This window comes from Pelophylax lessonae (assembly GCF_965119305.1).
Source record: "Pelophylax lessonae genome assembly, chromosome: 8".
Classification (NCBI taxonomy): Eukaryota; Metazoa; Chordata; class Amphibia; order Anura; family Ranidae; genus Pelophylax; species Pelophylax lessonae.
Window position 1 is genome coordinate 124,334,442 of NC_138775.1, and position 27,913 is coordinate 124,362,354.

The 27,913-nt window shown below is 47.7% G+C and overlaps 1 protein-coding gene across 2 annotated transcripts in view; it reads left to right on the plus strand.

Annotated features, from left to right (window-relative positions):
* The window catches only part of TCF20 (transcription factor 20), a 325,469-nt gene that overhangs the window by 152,512 nt on the left and 145,044 nt on the right, over positions 1-27,913 (plus strand). For both annotated transcript variants that reach the window (XR_014225560.1, XM_082265222.1), the window contains exon 3: positions 16,819-16,912. Coding sequence is in view for 1 of the 2 variants with exons in the window: in XM_082265222.1 (XP_082121348.1) it covers positions 16,819-16,912 (94 nt within the window). In the remaining variant the exon portion in view is untranslated. The remainder of the gene's footprint in view (positions 1-16,818; positions 16,913-27,913) is intronic.

The following is a 27,913-nucleotide window of genomic DNA, read 5'->3' on the forward strand; positions in this document are numbered from 1 at the left end:
TTCAGACTGGTGTGGACCAGCGTTTGGCGCTGGCCACGATAAAAGGCCAGGTTTCTGCACTGGCTGTTCTTTTTCGGCGCCCTGTGGCGTCTCATTCCTTACTTCGCACCTTTGTTCAAGGTGTGCGTCATTTGGCCCCTCTTCGGAGGGAGCCCTTACTTCCGTGGGACTTGAACTTGGTTCTGTCCGTGTTGCAGAGTGCTCCCTTTGAAAACATCAAAGTGATATCGTTGCCTCTGTTGTCTAAATAAGGTTGCCTTTTTTGGTGGCGATCACTTCGGCTCGCAGGGTGTCGGAGTTGGCGGCATTGTCCTGCCGCTCTCCCTGCTTGGTGGTTCACAAGGATAAGGTGGTCTTGCGACCTCACCCGTCCTTCCTCACTGAGGTGGTCTCTGACTTTCACCTTAATGAGGACATTGTCTTGCCTTCGCTCTGTGCGAAGCCCAAGCATCCTAAGGAGGTTGCTTTGCATTCCTTGGATGTTGTCAGGGCGATCAGGGTTTACCTGTCGTCCACTGAAACTTTTCGCAAGTCGGATTCCCTCTTTGTCCTTCCCGAGGGACCTCGGAAGGGCATGGCGGCGTCTGCGGCGACCATTGCCAAATGGATCAGACAGACCATTGTACGGGCCTATGCTTTGAAGGAAGGGTTCCACCCTTCCCTGTTTGGGCACACTCTACCAGATCTCTGTGTACGGCTTGGGCCTTCCGGCTTCAGTCCTCTGTGGCCCAGGTGTGCAAGCTGCGACTTGTTCGTCTGTGCACACCTTCTCCAGGTTTTATACGGTGGATGTTCAGGCATCAGCCGTTGCCTCCTTTGGCCGCAAGTTCTCAGTGCGGCAGTGCCATAGGAACCCTTGTTTATGGGTCTTTGGCTGTTGGGGTTTTTACCCCTGGGTTACTTGTTTTCCTGGGTTGTTGCTCCTGTTGAGCACGTTCCTGTTGCCCAGCTGGTTCTCTTACAAGTGTGTAAGGTTCCTTTCTCTGATGTGGGTAATGCGTTGCTTTTCTGCGGCTGCGTCTCCCACCCCTCATGTCTACACTGCTTTGGGACATCCCATTGGTGAAGACTGTGTGAATGGGCGGCGACTGTCGGAGGACGTAAGAGACAACGGAATTTTTGTAAAATCTTACCGTAAAATTCCTTTCTGAGTCCTCCGACAGTCGCCGCCCCCCGCCCCTCTTTTGGGGTCTTGTGTACTCTTACTGCTATGCTACCAAACTGAGTTGGGAATGCTGGGGCAGGGAGGTATTGACTAGTGGGACAGCCCCTAGGGGTGTGTCTATGCTAAAAGCCTTTGTTACTAACAAGTCTTGTGCCTAGCTACTCCTGCGGAGCAAAGGTCAATACCCATTGGTGAAGACTGTGTGAATGGGCAGCGACTGTCGGAGGACTCAGAGAAAGGAATTTTACGGTAAGATTTTACAAAAATTCAGTTTTTGTCTTACTGTAAAATCCTTTCTCTGAAGTAAATTGACGTACGCAGTACCCGTCCCTTTATTTTGTGTTGGGTTGGTATGGTTTTCTTTGACACTGTTTTGATACAAAATGGACATCCTATAGCAGGGAGAGAGGGTATACCACCTGGGACTGCCCATAAGCATAGCCGGAACTTTTTTCTACCTAGTGTCCTACTCCTATAGGGGTCAGTATAACCCTACTGTTATGAAGAACAGGGACTGCATCCATCAATGAACTTCAGAGAAAAGGATTTTACGGGAAGACAAAAATCCAATTTCTCTTGCGTCCTCCGACAGTCGCCGCTGCTTCCAAGTCATCACTGTTGGGTATTGACTTCCCCTCCGCAGGAGTAGCTAGGCATAAAGACTTAGTCAAAAGAACAAAGTCGTTTGCATATACACACCCATGGGGGCTGTCCCATCTGGTCAATACCCCCCTGCAGTGACCACTCCCAACTCAGTTTCTTTCTGCCTAGCGTCAGGAGTAGTTAGGATTCCCTGTGCTGGGACTACAGTCTCAGCCTAACTAAGCTTTTATTTGATTTTCTTTGAAAATGTCAGTTTTTTCTTACTTTACTAGCTGTTTATTTTGTCAGCTTTTAGTTTTTAGTCGGATCTTCGGATGAAGATGGATCATGCGGTGCTGGGATTCGGACTGACTGCCCTGGTTCTCCAGGGCAGAGGGTCAGATGGACCCCCATCCCGCCATCGAGCGTTCAGCCGCGGTTCGTCCTGGCACTATGAACGACCCATCCCTGCTCGCAGCAGGGATGCAGCCGTGAGGTGGCTACCTCACAGGACACATTTGCGATGCTGCAGTGTTATGTCCCTGGCTAATGGCACTTCCTGTCAGATGGGGACAGCGGTTTTCCGTTCTGAGAGGCTTCCCACGCCATCTGGTACAGGTAAGTACTTCTGTGTGGGGCCTCTGTCTGGGGTGGCAGTCCTGTGTTGCTGTGTGTCCCCCATGTCTGTGCTTGTGTGACTCCCTGATGCGGTCCCTGCGGGGATCGCTTGTGAATGCGCTGCGGTGCTGTATGTTTTTGGGGGTCCCCTTCCCTGTGTCACTTCGGTGCTTGTTGGGGGCGCAGTCAGTGTGTGTGGTGGCAGCAGCAGGGTGTAACCGCGTGGTCCGCCATTTTGGGCATGGGCAGGCATGTTTGCTTCACTATGGGCAATGCTACATGCTGTTTTGGCCCCATCTGCCGCCATTTTGCGGTAACAGAACGATCGTTCCGACCGCATGTTCGGCGGCCATTTTGCCGGAGCCTTCCCATTCAGTCCTATGGGGCAGCCATAGTTCAGCCTACTCTGACAGCACTTCCTTTTCCTCTGAAGCAGGACATCGGTGGTAACACTCTGCGGAGCTCTGCGGATTATCTCTCTCAATTACCTTCTGTATTGTCATTTCTGGCTCGGTTTTTTTCTTCTCCTGGTTGGGGGTCTTTGTCACTGTAGCTGCAGCGGTGGGCTGCGCACTCCGCAGCGATCTTAAAGGGGCAGTACCAAATTTATTGCATTGTTGTTTTTTATCTGGAGCAATGGATTTTCAGGACAGTAAATTCCCCCCAGCTCTGGTGGGGGATCCCAGTTCTCCTGTGGCCCCTCTGAGACCTGATTTGGCCGCTGTAGTGGCGACCTTGGTGTCCAATATAGAAATGCTGATGGCTGAACGTGCTGCAAAGAAGAGGCCCAGATTGTCTCTCTCTTCTGATTCAGATGGTGATATGGCTGCTGCAGCGAGCGGGCCCTTTTCAGGGTCCCGCTCATCCTTGGACCCGCTGGGGTCTGAGGTGGAGGGGGTTGATACTTCCTCCCCGGGGTCGCCTGAAGAGCGCGCGACCATGGATGAATTGATTGTTTCTGTAAAGGAAACACTACATTTGGAGGATGAGCCCAGTCCTCCGGGCATTGTGTCCTCGTTTGGGACACACAGGACCCGCAAGTCGGCACAGGTTTTTCCCTGTCCCGCTGAGTTTCATTACACTGTTAATGAAATGTGGCGCACTTTAAAACGTCCATTCCTGGTACCTAGTCGGTTCAAATTGCTTTATCCTTTTGCGCCGGCTATGGAATCACGATGGTGTGTGCTTCCGCAGGTGGATCACACTGTGGCAGTCTTAAACAAGGCTACCTTGGTTCCTTCAGAGGATACCCCGGTTTTTCGTTATCCCATGGACTGGCGGTTGGAGTCCCTAGCACGCCATTCCTATACGGTGGTGGGCTCGTTGCTCAAACCCATTTTCGCGTCCGTTTTGGTGGCTCAGGCGGTGACTGATTGGACTAAGGTGCTTAGGAGCAACCTCGTGTCTGATGCTGTTCCACCTGCCCGGCTGGATATGGTGGATCAAATTCACCAAGGAATCATGTATTTGTGTGATGCGGCCTTAAATGAGGCCCCTTTGGCAGCACGCCTGTCTAGTGTCGCGGTACTTAACCGTCGACGAATCTGGCTGAAGAACTGGTCGGCTAACCAGTCCTCGCGGAAAACAGTTGCTGATTTTCCCTATGCTGGTTCTCGCCTTTTTGGTGAGGCGTTGGATACCCTGGTAAAAGGCGTCACAGGGGGCAAGAGCACTATGCTGCCCCAGAACCCAAAGAACAAGTCCTTTTGTGGCGAGTGGGGTTCGGCGTCTCGATCCAGTCAGGGGTTCTTTCGTGTCTTTCGGAACCAATCAAAGGGCAAGCCCTTCAAGGGCCAGGGTACCCAGAAGAAGCCCTGGGCGGGCAAGCAGGAGTCGGGCAATGCCGGCTCGGCGGGTCAGTCCGTCTCCGCCTGAAGTGGCGCCCTCCCCCATTTCCGGGGTGGGGGGACGTTTGCGCGGTTTCCTCCAACCTTGGCTGCTCCGGCATTTGGACAGGTGGGTTCAGGAAATCGTTCGATCAGGATACAAGATCGAATTCCTATCCCGGCCAAGGAACAGATTTTTTGCCTCAAATCTTCATTTGCCTCCTGGGCGTCTGCTGGATCTGCATCAAGCGGTGCGGGACCTTCTTGCTCAGGGGGTGATTGCTTCGGTGTCTCATCGGGACAGGTTTCGGGGATTTTATTCAAATCTGTTCACTGTGCCCAGGAAGGAGGGCAAAGTACGTCCAATTCTGGACCTGACAGCGCTGAACCGCTTCGTGCGAGTTCAAAAGTTTCGAATGGTGTCTCTCCGTTCGGTGGTGGCCTCCCTGAGTCCAGGAGAATTCCTGGCCTCGATAGCTCTGAAGGATGCGTATCTGCGCATCCCCATTTTCGAGGGTCACCAGAGGTACCTTTGGTTTGCTTTCGCAGAGGACCACTATCAGTTTGTGGCGTTACCTTTCGGTCTCGCTTCGGCTCCAAGGGTTTTTACCAAGGTTCTGGCGCCGGTTCTGGGCCTGTTGAGGGCACAGGGCATTGCGGTCTTGGGGTACCTAGACGATCTCCTTCTGAGATCGAGTGTCAGCCAAGACCTTCTGCACGATCTGTCCACCACGGTACAGACGCTACAGGAGTTCGGATGGACCATCAACGTTCAGAAATCGACGTCGCCATCGGTTCGTCTTCCCTATCTGGAAATGATCCTGGACTCTGCTCAGGCAAAGGTGTTGATGGTTTCGGCCTTCGAGGTGATACCCTTTGCTCAGTTTCACACGCGGGCTCTCCAGGTGGAGATCCTGGCCAGGTGGGACAGACTGCCTCAGTCCCTGGATCTGGTTGTCTCATTGAGTCGCCAGACCAGATTGGCTCTTCTGTGGTGGATCCAGTCCCCGACGGTTTTGGCAGGCAAGTCTTTCCGTCCGTTACTGTGGACGGTGATTACCTCGGATGCCAGCCTGTCGGGCTGGGCTGGCGTCCTGGGCAACCTGTCTGCCCAGGGCACTTGGTCGGAGGAGGAGTCCTCTCTCCCGATGATAAATGTGCTGGAATTGCGAGCGATAAAACTCTCTCTTCCAGTGGTAGGACCGACTTCGGGGCCGTCCTGTTCGGGTACAGGCGGACAATGCTACCGCGGTGGCTTACATCAACCACCAAGGGGGCACCAGGAGTGCCCCGGCGGCCCGCGAGGTGACCGACATTCTGTCGTGGGCCGAGACTCATGTCCCGGCGATATCAGCAGTTCACATTACGGGTGTGGAGAACTGGCAGGCCGATTATCTGAGCTGTCAGACCCTGGACCAGGGGGAATGGTCCCTGCACCCAGAGGTCTTCCAAATGCTGTGTGCGAAGTGGGGATCCCCGGACGTGAATCTGTTCGCATCTCGGTTAAACCAAAAGGTGAAAAGGTTCGTGGCAAGAACGCGCGATCCTCTGGCAGACGCCTCGGATGCGTTGGTGGCCCCTTGGCGTCAGTATCGTCTGATGTATGCTTTTCCCCGATCCAGTTACTATCCAGGTTCCTCCGCAGGTTAGCCTCGGATCCGCACCTGGTGATTCTTGTGGCGCCGGACTGGCCACGCCGGTCCTGGTACGCCGACGTTGTTCACCTGGCAGTGGCGCCTCCGTAGCGGTTGCCAATGCGGGAAGATCTCCTGTCTCAGGGTCCGATCTTCCATCCTGCTTTACAGTCGCTGGCTTTAGCGGCCTGGCTGTTGAGACCCAGCTCCTGAGGGACAGGGATGTCACCCCTGAGGTCATCCCTACCCTTGTCAAGGCTAGGAAGACCTCCTCTGGTAAAATCTATTACCGTACCTGGAAGGCCTATTTCGCCTGGTGTGAGTCCAGGGGGTTCTCCCCTCACTCGTACTCGGTGTCGAGAGTGTTGGCCTTCCTCCAGTCTGGGGTGGACCAGCGCCTGGCGCTGGCCACGATAAAAGGCCAGGTGTCTGCACTGGCTGTTCTTTTGCAACGCCCTGTGGCGTCTCATTCCCTGGTTCGCACCTTCATTCAAGGTGTGCGACATTTGGCTCCCCAATAATTCTGACAATGCTTTAACATTTACTAATTAAATTCCTAAAGGGGACCTGTCCTTATCATGAGTGCTGGACAGACAGCCTACTTCCAATTTTAAATCAAGGGCATAGCCTATCACAGGAACTTTAAATGCTGGCAAGGTAAAAAAACAAAACGCCGCTAAAGCTGTGACAGACAATCCAAAAAAAGGGGTGGGAGGGTGGTCAGCTTTTCCAGACAAGAAGACCCCGAATTCCCTGGGGGAGGTACTTTTACTGAACTCAGGCCCAACCCCATATAGTGAAGGAGCCTCTACCTCCATGGGACTTGAACTTGGTTCTGTCCGTGTTACAGAGTGCTCCGTTTGAGCCTTCGCTTTGTACGAAGCCTAAGCATCTGAAGGAGATTGTTCTGCATTCCCTAGATGTTGTCAGGGCGATCAGGGTTTACCTGTCTACGGAATCCTTTTGGAAGACAGATTCCCTCTTTGTCCTTCCTGAGGGACCTCGGAAGGGCATGGTTGCGTCTGCAGCGACTATTGCCAAATGGATCAGACAGACCATTGAACAAGCTTATGCTTTGAAGGAACGGGTTCCACCCTTCCCTGTTAAAGCGCACTCTACCAGATCTGTGAGTGCGTCCTGGGCCTATTGGCATCGGGCCTCGGTGGCCCAGGTGTGCAAAGCTGCGACTTGGTCGTCGGTAAACACTTTTTCCAAATTCTACAAAGTAGATGTTCTGGCATCAGCTGATGCCTCCTTTGGCCGCAAGGTTCTCAGTGCGGCAGTGCCATGAAGGACCCTTGTTTTTTTCTGGGTCCCTGGCTGTTGGGGTTTGCTTTCCTGGGCTGTTGCTCCTGTTGAGCTTTGTTTTCTGTTGCCCAGCAGGTTCTCTTACTGTGCATGTAAGATTCCTTTCTCTGATGTGGGTACTGCGTTGCCTTTTCTACGGTTGCGTCTCCCACCCCTCATGTCTATACTGCTTTGGGACATCCCAATAGTGATGACTTAGAAGCGGCGGCGACTGTCGGAGGACGTAAGAGAAAACTGAATTTTTGAAAAATCTTACCTGTAAAATTCTTTTCTCTGAGTCCTCCGACAGTCGCCGCCCCCGCCCCTCTTTTGGGGTTGTGTTCTTTTTACCTACTGCTATGCTACCAAACGGAGTTGGGAGTGGTCACTGCAGGGGGGTATTGACCAGATGGGACAGCCCCCATGGGTGTGTATATGCAAACGCCTTTGTTCTTTTGACTAAGTCTTTATGCCTAGCTACTCCTGCGGAGCGGAAGTCAATACCCAACAGTGATGACTTAGAAGCTAGTTATGTTCCTGAGAGAACTGAAGTCAACCGCTGGACTGGGTTTCGGACTGGAAATCCTAGACCCTTAAGGTCTCCCAGCCTGGCCAGCGGGCGTGTACAGGTTAAAGCCCTGCGCTAGTCCACTAATCGTTTGGACCTCTCAGGGGGTACTGGAGACTGCATGGCACGCTGAAGGGGCTGACATTTTACTGTAGAATCGTTCAGCCTCATTGTGCAGAATTTCCCATTGAAATGCATGGGCAGCCATGTTTTGTAGTTTCCCCATAGGAATGTATTGTGCTGCCATTTTCTCAGAGTCCGCAAACTTCGGACAGCAGGGAGCAGCTAGGCCTTTACTCTAGTGATGAAGATATTTACTTCCTCTTCCTGTAAAGACCGTTTACTCTGTACAGCAGACTGATCCTGTTCTCCTCCATATCAAATAGTTGTATATCTATTGGGGTACCTGTAGGTCTTGCTCTCTCACCCCGCTATCGGCAGTGCTAGTGGCTGGGACTTGTAGTACCGCTGGTGCAGCGATGTGGGTCAGTTTTTCACGGTTTTCTTAGTGACGCTGCGCTATTCCAGGGTTCATATGGAGTCCCAGGAACAAATCTCACCTACAGATCCCCTCCTTGCTGTTGCAGGGAACTCCAGGTCGCAACCCCGGTCTGCCTTAATGGCAGTTTTGGAAAACCTTGTGTCAGAAGTGAATTTGGTTTTGAAAAATGCCACTAGTAAAAAGTGCCCTATGCCCTCCCCTGCCTCTCCTGTATCTTCAAATTCTGAGGTAGATATGGCCGCCGCGGACGTATGTCACCCTGAGGGTTCTGCTTCATCGCACTCTGATGGCGAGGATGACATATTCTCGTTTGCAGTCGCGTGGGAAAGCGCGCTGGTGGAAGCACTTAGTGTTAGTGCAGGAAACTAGAAATGGCAGTTAATTCTTCAGTGTGGGGGACGCAGGTGTAATTTGGCACACGCAAATATCAGAAGTCGGGTAAGGTTTTCCCTTGTCGGGAACTTTGACAAAATTGTCTCTGACCAATGGGGGCGCCTCAAACAGATGTTAGTGGTGCCGAAGCGTTTTAAGAGGCGCTATCCATTCGCGAACGCGGTATCCGCAAAATGGACCGTTCTACCGAAGGTGGACCATCCGGTCTCAAGACTGAACAAATCTACTGTGGCCCGGGTTGACAAGTCCCCAGTCTTTACAGACCCTGTGGCTAGAAGGATTGAGTCTCTGCCCTGCCACTTACGTGTGATGGCGACCTCCATACTTAAACCGATCTTCGTGATTACTCTGGTGTCCCAGACCATAACGGAATGGGCAAAGTTCCTAAAAAGTGACCTAGAAACAGAACAGCTCCCTCCGGGCCTGGCAGAGCTAACAGACCAAATGGTCCAAGCCCTACTGTTTATTTGTGATGCGTCGCTAGATGCGGCCCATCTTGTAGCCAGAGTATCTGCAGTGGGGGTAGCTATTAGACGTGTGGTATTGCTGAAAAGCTGGCCTGCGGATCAGGCTTCAAAAAAGGCTTTATAAGAGCTCCCCTTTACGGGGGACCGTTTTTTGGATCCTCATTGGATGAACTGATCAACGGTCTTACAGGTGAGAAGAGTACTCTTCTTCCTCAAATCTCCAAGGGCAAGTCACCACGTAATAGAAGGGGGCCTTATTTTACAGCCCACAGGCTGCCTTTTCATGTCTCCAGCACGCAGGAGAAAGGATCAAAGCCATTTAGGTCTTCTGGGGGTTCCAAGAAGACATGGTCGGGCAAGCCGAGAGCAGGCCAATCCAGATCTACAGACAAATCCCCATCTGCATGAAGGGACGCCCTCACCCGTAACTGGGGTGGGGGCGTCTTTGCTTCTTTCCGGAACCATGGACCGCCTTGATTCAGGACAAATGGGTCCATGAACTGATCCGATCGGGTACAAGATCGAATTCAGGTCTTGACCGTCGGACAGATTCTTCCCGTCCAATCTACGCCTATCTCCAGATCAGTTAAGGGATCTTCGAGAGGCAGTACAAGATCTGCTGTCGCAAGGGGTGATTGTGCAGGTTCCCTCTCGGGAAAGCTTTCAGGGGCTCTATTCAAACCTTTTTACTGTTCCCAGGAAAGAAGGCAAAGTGCGTCCAATCCTTGGCCTCAAGGCCCTGAACAGCTTTGTGTGGGTACAGAAGTTTTAGAATGGACTCCATTCGCATGGTAGTGGCATCCCTAAGACTTTTTTCATCCATCGATATCAAGGACGCATATCTGCACTTCCCTATTTATGCTGGACAGCAGCGTTTTCTTTGCTTCGCTGTAAGAGAGGGTAGGAAAAAGAGGGTGAGGGGTATGTCTCTGTCAAGAATAATGTAAGGGTGATAGAGGAGTGATATTATGGAAGGGATGAGTATGGAGTTAGAATCGGTGTGGGTAGAACTCCATAGGGAAGAAGAAAAGGGAAAAGTGATTGTGGGGGTTTGTTATAGGCCACCCAACCAAAGGGAGGAAGTAGAGCTGGAATTTATATCACTGTTGGGTAAAGTGGCAAAACTGGGATCAGTCATCATATTAGGGGACTTCAATTATCCCAACATTGACTGGGAAGAGGGGACTACACACTCACAGAAGGCCCGTCTCTTCTTGGAAACCTTACAGGACAACTACATGTCTCAGTTGGTGGATTCTCCTACTAGAGAAAATGCAGTGCTGGATCTATTGATCACTAATGACCCAGGCCTAATCTCGGAGGTAGGAGTCCAGGACAACCTGGGCTCTAGCGATCACAGGATGATCACATTTAGCGTAAATAACAATATAACAAGGCAACAAGATAAGAACCCTAAACTTCAGAAGGACAAACTTTCCCAAATTGTGCTCAATGAAGGAAAGGGTAAACTGTGACCGAACCCTAGGAACACTGACCACGGAGGAAAAATGGGAATGCTTTAGGAACATGTTAAACAAATGCATCTCGCAGTGCATTCCTATGGGAAATAAATTTAGAAGAGATAAAGCCAAACCTGGCTGGCTAAACCGTAATGTTAAAAAACTTATTAGGGGTAAAAAAAATGGCCTTCAAGAAATATAAATCAGAGGGCACAGTATCGGCTTTCAGCAATACAAGGAGGCAAATAAGAAAAGTAAATACGAAATCAAAATGGCTAAAATCAACTTTGAAGGACAAATAGCTGAGGATAGTAAAAAGAACCCCAAAAAATTCTTTAAATATATCAACAGCAAAAGAACTAGGGCAGAGCATATTGCACACATAATTAACAATGATGGAAGGATGGTTAGAGGACACTGAAAAGGCAACCGTGCTGAACGCTTTTTTTTTTACAAAGGAAAAGGAGGGGTACACTGACCGTGACTGTATGGTTAGTAGTAATACACAGGACTTGCCGCTATGGCTAACAGAGGGTGAAATCAGGGAAAGGCTGGTTAAAATAACACTATAATAAATCACCAGGCCCGGATGGCATACATCCGAGAGAACTCAAAGAACTTAGTAAAACTATATCTAGACCACTGTTCCTGATCTTTGCTGACAGTATTATGACAGGAAATGTACCAGAGGATTGGAGGAAAGATAATATGATACCGATATTCGAAAAAGGGCAGAGGCATGTCCCAGGAAATTATAGGCCGGTCAGTCTGACATCGATAGCATGTAAACTTCTGGAGGGGATGATAAGGTACTATATCATAGAGTTTGCTAAAGACAACATCATCAGCAGTAATCAGCACGGGTTTACTAAAGGGCGTTCTTGTCAAACCAATCTCTTAACATTTTACGAGAAGGTGAGCTGCGAGCTAGATAGGGGGAGACCAGTGGATGTGGTGTACCTAGATTTCGCTAAGGCGTTTTAATAAAGTTCCCCACAATTGCTTAATTTATAAAATAAGGTCTGCAGGCATCGACCACAAGGTTTGCTCTTGGATACGGAAATGGCTAAAAGGGCATGTCCAAAGGGTGGTAATAAATAGCGCATACTCAGACTGGTCTGGGGTGGTAAGTGGGGTCCCCCAAGGCTCAGTCTTGGGACAAACCTTGTTCAATTTATTCCTAAACAGCATTGAGAACGGGATCATTAGTTTAATATCAGTTTTTGCAGATGACACAAAATTGGGCAGGGCAATAACTGCACAGCATGAGGCAGATATCCTACAGAATGACCTGAACAAAATAACAGTGTGCAACAACATGGCAAATGAGGTTTAATGTGGAGAAGTGTAAGGTTTTGCACTTGGGAACTAAAAACATAAAAGCACAATACACTTTTTAGAGGGGGAACCTTTGGGGGAATCAAAAATGGAGAGAAAGATCTGGGAGTCTTGGTAGAGGATAGACTAAGCAATAGCATGCAATGTGAAACGGCAGCTGCCAAAGCCGGCAGAATAATAGCATGCTTAAAGAAAGGGATGTATTCCAGAGATAAAACTATAATCCTACCATTTATAAAACTCTGGTCCGACCGCATCTGGAGTATTCTGTCCAGTTCTGGTCGCCAGTCCTCAAGAGGGATGTATTGGACCTGGAGAGAGTCCAGAGAAGAGCAACTAAACTAATTAGGGGATTGGAGGACCTTAATTATGAAGATAGTCTACAATCTCTTAATTTATTCTCCCTGGAGAAGAGATGCATGAGAGGGGACATGATAGCAATTTATAAATACCTCAATGGTGATCTCAGCTTAGAAAAAAAGCTATTCAGTCGCAAGGATTGCATAAGGACTCAAGGGCATACAATGCGATTAGAGGAGAAGCGTTTTAACCTCAGGCAAAGCAGGGGGTTCTCTACTGTTAGGGCTACAAGATTGTGGAATTCTCTACCACAAGAGGTAGTTACTGCAGGAAGTATGGCTACTTTCAAAAGACTCTTGGACGTACATCTCAAGGATCAGAACATTAAGGGGTATGAGATGATTACGGCCACGCGCACCTACACAGGTTGAACTGGATGGACTATTGTCTTTATTAAACCTCAACTACTATGCAACAATGTATGTAACTATGTAAAAATCCTTGAACACTATGATTCAGTTCAGTCACAGCACAAAGAGTGCTCTTCTGTGGTGGCTTTACTCGTTGGCCCTACGCCAGGGCAAGTCCTTCCCCCCCATTGTATTGGACTGTGGTAACCATGGATGCCAGCCTGTCCGGTAGAGATGTGCCGGTTTTCGGTAATTCGATATATCGCGGTATTGCATACCCACGGTATTGTTATTGTGGCATTTTTAAAATACCGTGTTTATCTGCTCCTCAAGTCTGACTTTTGAATTGATACATTTCAGTGAGCTGGATGACTCATTCACTCACTCAATAGAAACAGCTCTGGTAATATGATCCTAGAGTGAGAGACTTAGCTCCTCCCTTTAACCAATCAGATGACTCCCAGGCCCAGCACACACCCACATGCTTCTTCCAGGGCTCAGACACAGACAATCTGCCTAATACAAGAAAGTTTCTGCAGATAGAATTAGATAGATAAAGATAGATAGATCTAGATAGATAGATATATAGATATATATATACACACAAACAAACATACATACATGGGCATAGCAGCATATTTATATATATATATATATATATATATATATATATATATATATATATATATATATACACACACACACACACACTATATTATTATATAGTCCTCAAGCAGTGTCTGGCCTACCTGGTGGTGACTGGTCCTGGCACCCTGATCCGATGGCCTGGTCATTAAGGGGGCAAATCCTTGCGGTCCAGAAGTGGTTAAACCTGCAGGAGGACCGGTGTTTTTATCTATAAATTACTTTACTATTGCTTTAGGCCTGGTTCACATGTATGCGGGTTGGCGACCCACATTTGCACAGACCTAGCAGCCCATTGATTTGAATGGGCTTGAGCTACTATGCCTGCGTTTTCGGCTGAAAAAGGGTGCATGCAGAATTTAACCACTTTACCACTAGAGCATTTTGCTGTCTTACGTCTGGGCCACTTTTTGCGATTCAGCGCTGTGCGACTTTAACTGACAATTGCGCGGTCGTGCGACGCCGTACCCAAACGAAATTGACGTCCTTTTTTTCCCACAAACAGAGCTTTCTTTTGGTGGTATTTGATCACCTGTGCGATTTTTACTTTTTGCGCTATAAACAAAAAAAGAGCGTTTATTTTGAGAAAATAATATTTTTCACATTTTTTTATATGAAATTCCCCCCAAAAAAGATGTAAAAACCATTTTTTTTTTTAATTTTTGGCCAATTTGTTTTCTGCTACATATGTTTGGTAAAAAAAATCGCAATAAGCGTATTTTGATTGGTTTGCGCAAAAGTTATTGCGTTTACTAACAAAGGGAAAGATTTATGTCATTTTTGGTGTTTTTTTTTTTTTTAACGAGTAATGGCGGCGATCTGCGATTTTTTTTTTTTTTTTTTTTGCGGGACTGCGACATTGCGGCGGACAGATCGGACCCTTGACTGACATTTTTGACACTTTTGGGGGTACCAGTGACATTACTGCAGTAATCAGTGCTATATATATGCACTGTTACTGTAAAAATGACACTGGCAGGGAAGGGCTTAACTTGGAGAGGGAGGGGTTAATGTATGCCTGGTGCTTACTGACGTGTGGGGGGGGAGGTGACTGTGTGAGACAGGGACAGATCGGATGTCCAGCTATGCTGAACACTCCGATCTGTCACTGAGGAGATCCGCCCGCTTGTGTTTACACAGGCGGGCGGATCTCCACACTAGATCCCCGACGATCGGGGCAGAGCAGCGGCGATCGCCGCTGCTCCTCCCCTGGCCCGACTCCCGCTGTGAATGAAAACAGCGGGAGCGCGCCTACAGGGGAGGAGTCTGGCGACGTAGGTCTACGTCGTCAGACGGGAACAAGCCACTTTGCCGCAGTACTATTACAGTACTTAGTGGTAAAGTGGTTAAAAAAAAATGCAGTGGCCATGAAATCCATCCTTCTTTTGCACCATGTGACTTACCTGCAGTTGCTGCACACGCAAACTGTGTTTTTAAATGCTGGGCCCACGTATATAAAAAACGCAGAAAGCTTGCTAGAGCAGGAACTGCAGGTTTGTCGCATGGTGCAAAAACAGGATGGATTTCAAGGCCACTGAATTTAAAAAAAATGCTGCATGCACCTTTTTTCTGCGGAAAATGAGGGCATAGCAGCCCGTTCAAATCAATGGGCTTCTATGCCTGTGCAAATGTGGGCCGCGAACCTGCATACATGTGAACCAGGCCTAAAGCAATAGTAAAGTCATTTATAAATAACACCGGTCCTCCTTCAGCTTTAACCACTTCTTGACCACAAGGATTTTTCCCCTTAATGACCAGGCCATCGGATCGGAGACGAGCGCCAGGACCAGTCATCACCAGGTAGGCCAGACACTGCTTGATGGCTTATTTTAGGCCTGGTTCACAGAGTCTGTACTGACTGACTATATAATAATGTGCATAAGTGAACCAAAGCCCCTAAATTCAGCAATGAAATTCAAGTGAGGAAGAAATGTAATGATTTAAATTTAATAAATGAATACCGTGATAATACAGTATACCGTGGCAAAACCTTAATCAATTAATCGCAGCATGAAAATCTGATACCGTCACAAGCCTACAGTGTCCGGCTGGGGAGGAGTGCTTGGGAAGCTGTGTGTCCAGGGGTCCTGGACCTTGGGGGAGTTGAGACTACTGATCAATATTCTTGAACTCAGAACGATAAAGCTTTACCTGAGTCACTGGACAAATCGCCTGCAGGGTTGTCCAGTTCGGATTCAATCGGACAATGCTACTGCCATGGCTTACGTCAGTCATTAAGGGGGCACCAAGAGTGTCTTGGTGGCCAAAATCCTGTTTGGTTCTAGCCCTTTCCACCGTGCATAGCCCAGGAGTGGAGATTTGGCAGGCGGATTACCCGTCTTCAGGTGATCGATCAGGGGGAATTGTCCCTGCACCCGGAGGTGTTTCACCTACTGTGTGTCCAGTGGGGGACACCCGGCATCGACCTGTTAGCCTCTCGACTCAACAAGAAGGTACATCGGTTTGTAGCCATGTCTCGGGATACTCTGGGTGACACCACAAGGAGGCTCCTTGGGGTCAGAATCGACTGATCTATGCATTCCCTCTGCTGAAACTCCTGCCGAGGCTTCTGCGCAGAATAGAGGTTGAAGGAATGCTGGTCATTCCGGTGGCCTTAGGTTGGCCTTGCCGGTCTTGGTACGCAGATCTGGTAAGTTTGGTCCTTGGAGACTTCCTCTCAGGGAAGATCTGCTGTCTCAAGGGCCGATCTTCCTTAAGGGGGCTGAATAATTTTGCACGCCCAATTTTTCAGTTTTTTATTTGTTAAAAAAGTTTGAAAAATCCAATAAATTTCGTTTCACTTCATGATTGTGTCCCACTTGTTGTTGATTCTACACAAACAATTATTTTTATATCTTTGTTTGAAGCCTGAAATGTGGCAAAAGGTCGAAAAGTTCAAGGGGGCCGAATACTTTCGCAATGCACTGTATATATATTTTGATTTATTTATACGCGCATATAAAGTCAAATTTGTAGTGTGTGTGTTTTTTTATTTTTATTTTTTTTTTTGCTGTATTTGTTAAAGCTCCTCTTCTGGCAGCAGCTCATACTCAAATTTCCCTCTCCCCTTTTAAACCATCTCCCAGTTTTCAAACTCCTACCTTGGGCGTAGGTATTCTACTTTTCTTTGCACCTGTCGTCATCATAGGGACTGAAAAATTCTGCAGCATCAGAAGCTGGTAGGAAGAACCCATAGGCAGTGTTTGTAGGCAGGCTTTCGGAGGGACATGGGGGATCTGTCGGTGAGTAAAGGAGAGCAGACAACTTGCCAGGACATACAAGCCTAAAGTATTTTTGCACAAAACATTGCACGTATCTCACTGCAAGTAAAATGTTGTTTGCACTCTCACCTCATCAACTCACATGGATTGAAGTGATGGTCCCCTGCACGTTCTCTTCCTGTTTAAATGCCAGTGCTTTATTTCAATGAATTACAGGCTACAGTCGCAACCTTGAAAAGACACACCAAAAGACTTTTGCTATAGGAGTGTTTTTACAATCTATTTTTGTCTGTGGCTGTAATGACTTATAAGTTTCAATTTTTAGGAATTGTTATATTGCTAAAAATGTGAGTTTCATCTTGAATCCTTTTAACCTTTTTTTTGTTTTTCTACTTTTCCTAGAGTTGTGCTCACTGCCAGGAGCCTGGAGCTACACTAGGCTGTTACAACAAAGGTTGTGCCTGTTGCTACCATTTTCCATGTGCCACGGATTCAGGTAAGATGTACACATTGTCAGAGCTACAATATATTGCAGAGAAATGAAGCAGCAAAAGATGCTTCTTATTCGTACAGGTTATAGGATCATACCTTTAGGGAACACTGGAAAAACTTTTGAGAAAGCCCCTTTGGTGCCTCCCCTATAATCCTACTTTACTGTGTGAGTCCTCAGTTTTTGGTTAATGCCCCAAGGTGATGGACATCTTTTCCGTTACAGAGAAGTTATTCTTAGCTTAACTAGGTTTTGTATTTTGATTCTTCAATCAACTTATCACTGTCTTTTAATACAACACTAGAAGCAGTGCCTCTGGCACCATGGGGGAGGCCTGTAATTTTACTGTGGGCACTGGATCCTGCATGGGCCCTCACTGGGCACTATACAGGTTTAATGCTGTGGTCCATCCCTATGAAACCCAGATCCACTCTGAGGGTATGCCCACAATGAGGGGAAAAACCTTGACCCCCAAAATAGGGACAAGCATCATTAGCAGGTAAGACCGGGTCAACCTGTGTCCCTGATCATCCCTCAGTCTCAGGTGGATGACCAAATGTTACATCACACTACCCATTCCAGTCACCATCAGGTCTGTCAGACATGTCCCAGAATTTTTGACTTTCTTACAAAGAGCCATTCCTCATCCTTTACAATGGCAAGGTAGTCCTGTGCCCAAGGCCATCCTTTCTTATGTTTTAAACAAGATTGATATATAAAAAGATGCATTGTAACGTGTGCGCACAAGGAATGGGTACAGACCGTTCTTACTGTATCGCAATTCCTAATGATTTATTAGACTCGGTGAGTGTGGTTTATAAAGACGACAGTGAACGTTCTAGAGTAATGAGCAATACAAACTGCACGCGCAACCAGTCCTTATCTACCATAATGTCCTTATTTCTCAAAATGTCCTTCAGACTAACTAAAACTAGCTCTGCCTGGTATATGCTGGCAACGAGCTAACTTATTTCAGGAGATTACAAAAGTACATTTCTTGTAGAAGGGCCGGTTCACACTCTTGCCAGTGCGGCGATCGCATGTAATATCGGAGCGTACTGCTCCTTCATTACATGCGATCGGATGTGCGTTGCGAATTCAGCCAAACACTTTGTATGGCTGAAACTCGCACTGCACACACACAAAAGACGCACAGGACCCTTTTTTCCAGCTGCATCATGATCGGATCGCACAGTGGTTCACACCTGTGCGATCCGATTCTGTGCGAACTGTCAGATGGCACTGCGATATGCGATCAAACTGGGGGTGTCGTTAACATTTAATTGACACCCCCTGCGTATCGCATATGGCAGTGTGAACTGCCAGATGTGCGTTTGCGATGCGGGAACAGGCTGCTAATTCGCAGCCTTCCCGCATCGCACAAGTGTGAATCGGGACAAAGACAGATGGAGTTGTTTCAGTCAAGATGGAAGGCAGAAAAGTGTTACTAGTACACTTCTCAAAATGTAACCGTAAGGCAGCTGATGTAATGTGACTTGTTATACAAGAGAGCTTGTAAGTGCAAATCTTTAATAAAAATACATTTTTTATTAAAATACACTTTGAAGGCGATAATGCTCTACATATATTTCTTATCTATATTTGCTTCCATGGACTTGGAGAGACAGGAGGCTCACGTTTTTAATAGTAACTTGAGGAAAAATCTTTCCACTCTTGGTAATCAGTGTTCATTGCAAGGACGTTAACAAACTCTGTTGCAGAGTCCTACCTATTGTTCTTGTAAAGAAAGAGCTGTTTGTCGGTGTTCACGTGCAAGTTGACTCAGGAGTGGTTTCATAATTCTCAATCAGCTGCTGCACCTGCATGACTCTGAGGAAAGTGGCAGGGTCTGCATCCCTTAGACATGATTCACTATAGGGAATATTTCACTAAAAATTACATGTCTCTATTGTTCTTTGACGGACGCAGTTTCTGATCTTCATATCAGGGTTATACTGCCCCCTACAGGAGAAGGACACTAGGCAGAAAAAAGTTCTAGCTATGCCTATGGCCAGTCTCGGGGTATACCCTCTTTCCCTGCTATAGGATGTCAGTTTTAATCTGCCTATTTAAGAGTAAGGACCTAGTTCCTTGCTGGGATCTCTGGTCCTGGCAAAAAAAATTTTCTAGATTGTTTTTTTCTAGTTTTAGCTTTTTCTCCGGATTTTTTTCCTGTGAGATCTACAAGTAGCTATGCTGGATCTGGGCGACGGGCTGGATATATAGATCAAGTGGTCACCCCAGCCAGCCAGCGAGCGTGTGCAGACCCCAGCTCCGTGCTAGGTCAGCCGCGACATAGTCCCACCGGACAGGGACTGGCCCCGCAACTTAAACGTCTTGCCAAGTCGCATACCACTTCGGTGGAGTTCTGTCAGGAGATGGCGCCCACCTGTTCCTGGTGTGGTGAGTAAATGTTCCCCCCTCTTCCCCTGGCAGGTTAAGGGTTGGACAGGGCCCCTCCCTAGGACGGTCGGACCCTCACAACCCCGGGTTCCCCTCTATCATACAGCCCCCCCACCTACCTGTCCCCCCCCCCCCCAACTACTGTTGCTATAGGATGTTTGTAACTACTTCCGGGGGCTGGGCCCGAGCTTTAGGCCGAGGGTGTGGGGGGTATTGGGTACTGCCGGCGACGGACGAACGGTCGTGGGGGGTAACCTGTCACTCCCAGGGCCCCTTTTCCTGTCAATCCCATCCAGGAGGCTGGGGGATTCCCTTGAAGGCCCTCAGTAGCTCCGCATGCCGCCATTTTCTTGTAGCCCATGTGCTCTGCAAGTTTTGGCGGCCATATTGGTACACCCGGTGGCCATTTTGTGGTGGATTTCTATTGGGAATCACTGGCGGCCATGTTCTGGGAGTTCCTAGAGAGTTTTTTTCTGGTGGTGGAGCCCCTCCCCATACCCTAGTGCTGACACTCAGATCCTTCTCTGAGGATCGAGATTGTGCTGTGCAGACATTCTGGGCCTGCCTGGTGCATCTTCGGTGAAGGGTGGTGAGTCTGGTGGGTCTCTCTCTCTCTGCTGGGGGTCTTCAGTGCGCTCTGCCTGACCTATTGGGGGCGCTGTAGCGCGGTGGGACGTTCTTGAAAAAAAAACATTTTTTCTCTCAACTTTTTGCAGATGGGTTCCTCTGATGCAACGTGGACCCTGCAGAACAAGTGTCCCCACCTGACCCCCTCCTGATCCCAGCTGTCCATAGATGCACTTTTGCGGTCCTGGAATCTTTTGTGTCCTGGGTGGATGTGGCCTTTAAAGGGCAAGGTGCCAAAAAACGCCCTCCGCCTACCCCTGCCTCATCTGATGTGTCAGATTCTGAATCTGATTCAGCCACCGCAGACGCAGGTCTCCCTGCCGGGTCTACTACCTCGGGCCCTGTCTCCTCTAGTGAGGATGACATCTCTACCTCCACCACTTCGCAAGAAAAGGCACTGGTGGATGCACTGGTTGTATCTGTGCGTGAGACCCTAAAAATTAAGGACGCAGCTGCGGCTGCGAATGAGGCGCAGGTTGCGTTTAGCACTCACAAGCCATCCAATGATGCAAAGGTTTTTCTCTTAAGTTCATTGACGGACCCAGTCATATCTGATCTATATCAGTAGGGTTATACTGCCCCCTACAGGAGTAGGACACTAGGCAGAAAAAAAGTTCTGGCTATGTCTATGGACAGTCCCAGAGGGTACTCCCTCTCTTCCAACATAGCATGCCAGTTTTAATCTGCCTAGTCAGGAGTAAGGAACTAGTTCCTTACTGGGATCTTCGGTCCTGGCCTAAAAGTTATTTTTTATGTAGATTTTTTTTTTTTTTTTTTAAGCTAGTCTTTTTCTCCGGAATTTTTTCCTCTGAGATCTTCAAGCAAATATGCAGGACTAGGCGACGGGCTGGATATCTAAATCCAGTGGTCACCCAAGTCTAGCCAGCGACATAGTCCCACTGGACGGGGACTGGCCTCGCGAGTTAAACATCCCGCCAGGTCGCACACGACAGGGTCTAGACCTATTTCTCAGCATTCCTATTTGGCCAAGAGCCCCAACACTTCGGTGGATAGGGGTCCTGTCAGGAGATGACGCCCACCTGTGTTCCTGGTGTGGTGAGTAAACGTCCCCCCCCCCTCTTTTTAGGATGAACGCGGGCCCCCTCCCTGGGATGGTTGGACCCTCACACTCCTGGGTTTCCCTCTGTCCTGTTGTGCCCCCCCTCCTCCTTCCCCCTCCCACCTAGGAGATAGGATGGTGCGGGCTGTGTCTCGCGATCTGCACTCCCTGGCGGGGTCTGCACTGGGAACTTGCCATGCAGACTCCAACTCCGTGACTTGGTGTGAAGCAAGTCCCTCCTGCCCTTGCAATTTGTAAAAGCTGGTAACCTGTAGAAATTTTAAAAGTGTCGCCTATGGGATTTTTAAGCACCAAAGTTTGTCACCATTCCGCGGGCGTGCGCAATTTTGAAGCATGACATGTTTGGTATCTATTTACTCAGCGTAATATTATCTTTCACATTATGGAAAAAAAAAGTATATAGTAAGAAAGCGATACCAGAACACACAAAAGACGATGAAGGGAATCTGGCCACAGGGGACAGTGAGGAAAGTGCTAAATAATTTCTTCTCTTCAGTCTTCACAAAAGAATTGGGGGGGCTACACTAACCCAGCTTGTAATGCTAAATTAAATGTACCCCCATGGTTATCAGAAGATAGACTTGGAACTAAACTAGAGAAACTTTTAACATAAATCAATCACCGGGACCAGATGGCTTGCACCCGAGGGTTCTTAAAGAACTTAGCCAGGAGATAGCCAGACCATTATTCTTGATCTTTACGAATAGTCTACGGACAGGAATGGTGCCAGCTGATTGGAAAAAAGCCAACGTGGTACCAATATTTTAAAAGGGGCCAAGATATATCCCGGGTAACTATAGGCTGGTCAGCCGAACACCAGTAGTCTGCAAGATTTTGGAGGGGATGTTAAGTGACTATATACAAGACTTAAGTAATGAAAACGGTATTAGTAGTAATCAGCATGGATTCATGAAAAATCGTTCTTGCCAGACCAATCTATTAACCTTCTACGATGAAGTGAGTTGCCATCTAGATAGACTCGGATTGGGTGGGTTTGGAAAGTGGGGTCCCCAAGGTTCTGTCCTGGGACCAATCCTGTTTATTTTTTCATAAATGATCTAGAGGGGATATCTAGCACAATCTTGGTATTTGCAGATGATACCAAGCTAAGCAGGGCAATAACTTCTATGCAGGATGTAATAACCTTACAAGCAGACCTGAACAGAATAATGGGGTGGGCAACTACATGGCAGATGAGGTTTAATGTTTGAAAATGTAAGGTAATGCACTTGGGCGTCAGAAACACGAACGCAAGCTACTCACTAAGGGGGGAACCTCTGGGTGAATCTAAGATGGAAAAGGACCTGGGGGTCCTAGTGGAAAACAGGCTTGGCAGTGGCATGCAATGCCAAGCCGCTGCAAGCAAAGCCAATAGAATACTGGCATGTATAAAAAAGGGGTTTCACTCCAGAAATAAAGAGATAATTCTCCCACTCTACAAGACTCTGGTCCGGTCACACCTGGAGTATTCCGTCCAGTTCTGGGCACCGGTCCTCAGGAAGGATGTGCTGGAACTGGAGAGAGTCCAGAGAAGGGCAACAAAAATAATTAGGGGAATGGAGGATCTAAGCTATGAGGAAAGACTACAAGCATTGAACTTATCCCCTCTCAAGCGTCTCTTCTCCAGAGAGAATATGATATCAATGTACAAATACTGTACTGATGACCCGAGCATAAGGAACAAACTTTTCAGAAAAAGGCAGGACAATAAGACACGTGGCCACTCCCTAAAACTAGAGGAAAGATGGTTTAACCTTAAAATACGTAGGGGGGTTCTTTACTGTCAGAGCAGTAAGGATGTGGAATTCTCTTCCACAAGCAGGGGTATCCGCGGGGAGCATCGATAGTTAAAAAAAACTATTAGTCACCTTAAAGACCACAACATACAGGGGTATACAATGTACGGTTAACATCAAACACACACACACATCATAGGTTGTACTGGATGGACTGATGTCTTTTTTTCGACCTCACTAACTATGTATGTAACGTACCTCCCCTTTTATGTTGATTGCCTGTTTGGTGCTGCCCTGGATGACTTTATATAAGGGTCTCAAGATGGCAGAGGTTTTTTCTCCACAGGCTAACAAGGATAAGGGCCCTCGTCGCGGATGGGGTCCCTCCCTTTCGGTTTACAAACAGTTTCTTCGTTCCTGGGCATCAGTCGATGTGGCAAAGTCCTTCAAGACTTCCTCGGAGGGGCTCCAAACAACTCTAGTCTGGCAAACGAGAGATCGGTTTTTTTCCAGACCTGCGGACAAGGTCTACTTGGTCTGAAGGTGCATCCAGTTGCAAGATCGAGTTTCGATCCGCTTTTTCTGGTAAGGTTTTCCATTCCAATGTACGGCTGTCCCTGGATCACTTGCAAGCGCTTTATGGGGCAGTTCAGGCCCTGGTTCAACTAGGCTGGACCTACTGGCCCTTGATGGTTCCATGTGGATCAAAAATTCAAGATAGTATCTGTTCTCACGATGGTGGCTTCCCTACATCAGGGGGATTCCTGGCCCCCATAGACATCAAAGATACCTACCTTCCATCCCGTTATGTGCAGGGCACCAACGGGTTCTCTGTTTTTGCCATGGGGAAGGATCTCTAACGGTTTGTGGCATTACCCCTTGGTCTCGCTTCTGCTCCTCGGGTCTTCACAACGGTGTTGGCTCCGGTCCTGGCGCTGTTGCGGCAGCAGGGTGTATCGGTCCTGGGTTCCTGTCCGATCTGCTTCTTCGTGTGGAGTTCCCTACGGGGCTGACAATGATTTTGGTAGTTACCATGTGAACTCTGGAGTCATCCCTGTTCCCTTCCATGAGACTTGACTATCTGGGCCTGACTTTGGACTCGTCCTTAGTCAGAGTGCTTCTCCCTCCTGGGAAAAAACTCTTGGAACTTCGAACTTCACCAGCACGTGGTCGTCTCTTCGGACCTGCATGCAAGTGCTGGGATTGATGGTGTTGTCTTTCGAGACGGTCCCTTTCACTCATCCCTCCCTGGGATCCCCTGGAAGGCAATCCTTCTTCTCAAACGGGACTAGAACATTCGGTTCCGTCTGAGCCAGGTAACCAGGGAGTCTGGATCTGGAATCCTTAATCCCCTTTTTTACTGAACAATTGTCACCGTGGATGCAACCTGTCAAGGGTGCTTAGGGAGTATGGTCCCTGGAGGATCCAGGTTACCGATCAATGTCCTGGAGCTGAGAGCGATACGGCTTTGCCTAGTTCGCTGGACCAGGCAGCTGACCTGTGCGCATTCAATCGGACTATGCCATGTCCCTGGCTTATGTTTTTCCCCAAGGGGGCACCAAGGGTGTCCTTACGGTCTTGGAAGTCATTCTTTGTTTGGGCAGAGCCCTTTTTCTCAGCTCTCTCCGCTGTTCCCTTCCAGGTGTTTTAAAATTGGCAGGCGGATTGCCTCAGTCGATGGGCCTTGGATGCAGGGGAATGGTCCCTTCATCCGGGGGTGTTCCAGCAGTTGTGCCTTCGTTGGGGCTCTCCATACGTGGATCTGTTGGTGTCGCACTTACAAGATAGTGCAGAAGTTTGTGGCCCTCTCCCAGGATCCTCTGGCAGATGCACTGGTTCTGTCGCGGGCAAGAATATATGCTAAGTTCAGCATGAACGGTGCTGAGAGGTTGGGCATGGTCACATGCGCAAGGAAGACACCGGCATTGTCGTGTGGGAGCAATCACGGATCGGCCAAGGTCAGTATCAGCTGCTGTTTGCCTTTTCCTCCTCTCAAGTTGCTGCCAAGACTTATTCGCGGGATCGAGGCGGCAGGGATTCCGGTCATTCTCTTGACTCCGGGTTGGCCTCACCGAGCTTGGTATGCCAACCTGGTCGGACGCTCCTTGGATACTTCTTCTCAGGGGGGGATTTGTGTCTCTGGGGTCAATCTTCCATCCTGCTTTACGGTCGCTGGCTTTGTCGGCTTGACTGTGGACAGCCAGGTGCTGAAGGGCAGGGATTGTCTGCTTCAGTGCTTCCCACCCTACTTAAAGCGTGGGGAGCGACTTCTAGGATGATTTATCATCGTACGAGAGTCGTATATTGCGTGGTGCGAGGCTCCCCCTCGCTCTTACTCAATGGCCTGGATCTTGGCTTTCCTTCAATGGGGAGTTGTTAAAAAGTTGGCCTTGAGTACTATCAAGGGTTTTCAGGTTTGGCGATTTTCTTCCAAAGGCCGTTAGCCCGCCTGTTCCCTGGTGTTTCTTCTTTCAGGGAGTGCGACACCTTGGTACTTCCGGTGCGACATCCGTCCCCAACTGGGGACCTTGATTTGGTGCAGTTCATCCTTTTGCAAGTATTTGGGGGAATCCCCTGCCTACCTTATTACAGAAGGTGGCCTCATTGGTTGCTGTCACTCTACGCGCAGGGTGTCGGCACTGGCGACCTTATCCTGTCCTCCTTATGTGTTGGTTCATGAAGACAAGTGGATTATGTACCACTCATATAAGTAGCACCATGTTTGCTTTGTTTTTATGTATTTGATGAACCATTCTGTGTATGGCCAGAAATGTTGTAATATCATGTTGAAATTTGAAAAAATGTATAATTGGTTGGTTAATAAGGATTAAAACTTACCTTCAAAACAATTTTAGAAAAATTTATATCTTCTATATGTAATCTATTGTTACCTTTTAAAGTCCCACACCAAACAAGGGGGTCTTCTTCAAAACCATGGAGACAAGTGGTACTTTATCCGGATCCATCCTTCTCTCCGATGCTTTCTAGTGTTCACTTGAACGAGGACATTGTATTGCCATCTTGTGTCCTAAGCCCAAACGTCCTGCGGAATGTGCATTGCATGCTCTGGATATACAGTGCCTTGGGAAAGTATTCGGCCCCCTTGAACTTTGCGACCTTTTGCCACATTTCAGGCTTCAAACATAAAGATATAAAACTGTAATTTTTAGTGAAGAATCAACAACAAGTGGGACACAATCATGAAGTGGAACTAAATTTATTGGATATTTCAAACTTTAAAAAATAAAAAACTGAAAAATTGGGCGTGCAAAATTATTCAGCCCCTTTACTTTCAGTGCAGCAAACTCTCTCCTGAAGTTCAGTGAGGATCTCTGAATGATCCAATGTTGACCTAAATGACTAATGATGATAGATAGAATCTACCTGTGTGTAATCAAGTCTCCGTATAAATGCACCTGCACTGTGATAGTCTCAGAGGTCCATTTAAAGCGCAGAGAGCATCATGAAGAACAAGGAACACACCAGGCAGGTCCGAGATACTGTTGTGGAGAAGTTTAAAGGCAGATTTGGATACAAAAAGATTTCCCAAGCTTTAAACATTTCAAGGAGCACTGTGCAAGCGATAATATTGAAATGGAAGGAGTATCAGACCACTGCAAATCTACGAAGACCTGGCCGTCCCTCTAAACTTTCAGCTCATACAAGGAGAAGACTGATCAGAGATGCAGCCAAGAGGCCCATAATCACTCTGGATGAACTGCAGAGATCTACAGCTGAGGTGGGAGACTCTGTCCATAGGACAACAATCAGTCGTATACTGCACAAATCTGGCCTTTATGGAAGAGTGACAAGAAAGCCATTTCTTAAAGATATCCATAAAAAGTGTTGTTTAAAGTTTGCCACAAGCCACCTGGGAGACAAACCAAACATGTGGAAGAAGGTGCTCTGGTCAGATGAAACCAAAATCGAACTTTTTGGCAACAATGCAAAATGTTATGTTTGCCGTAAAAGCAACACCGCTCGTCACCCTGAACACACCATCCCCACTGTCAAACATGGTGGTGGCAGCATCATTGTTTGGGCCTGCTTTTCTTCAGCAGGGACAGGGAAGATGGTTAAAATTGATGGGAAGATGGATGGAGCCAAATACAGGACCATTCTGGAAGAAAACCTGATGGAGTCTGCAAAAGACCGAGACTGGGACGGAGATTTGTCTTCCAACAAGACAATGATCCAAAACATAAAGCAAAATCTACAATGAAATGGTTCACAAATAAACATATCCAGGTGTTAGAATGGCCAAGTCAAAGTCCAGACCTGAATCCAATCGAGAATCTGTGGAAAGAACTGAAAACTGCTGTTCACAAACGCTCTCCATCCAACCTCACTGAGCTTGAGCTGTTTTGCAAGGAGGAATGGGCAAAAATTTCATTCTCTCGATGTGCAAAACTGATAGAGACATACCCCAGCGACTAACAGCTGTAATCGCAGCAAAAGGTGGCGCTACAAAGTATTAACTTAAGGGGGCTGAATAATTTTGCACGCCCAATTTTTCAGTTTTTTATTTGTTAAAGTTTGAAATATCCAATAAATTTCGTTCCACTTCATGATTGTGTCCCACTTGTTGTTGATTCTTCACAAAAAATTAGTTTTATATCTTTGTTTGAAGCCTGAAATGTGGCAAAAGGTCAAAAAGTTCAAGGGGGCCGAATACTTTCGCAAGGCACTGTATATCATTACCTATATCCCCAAGCGCCTATATAGCTCTGTCTGAATCTGCAGACATCATGCTGGTATAACCACTCAGTCCAGCAATGTACCAGTACGTTGCTGGTCCTTGTTCGGCATATATTGTAGGTATGTATGTATGCCTTTTTTTTTTTTTTTTTAACTGCGGTGGTGAAATCCACTCCTATAGCGCTGCCATCGTAGATTTCCATATATGCTGAGCGAAAACGCTGTTTGTGTCCGAGTATATAAATCAGTGTGGCAGCTGATGGGTGTACCTGCAAGGCAAACAACGGTTAAAAATAAAACCGTAAAAGTAAATAATTACATAGGTAACCCTTTTTTACTTTTCAGAAGAAGTAGAAGTAGAAAGAGTAAGAACAGAAAATTAACTCAGTAAAACGATAACTATTTTTGTCTTTTTTTTTTTTTACACTTTTTTTTTTTCTGTAGCTGTAAAACGTTCTAGCT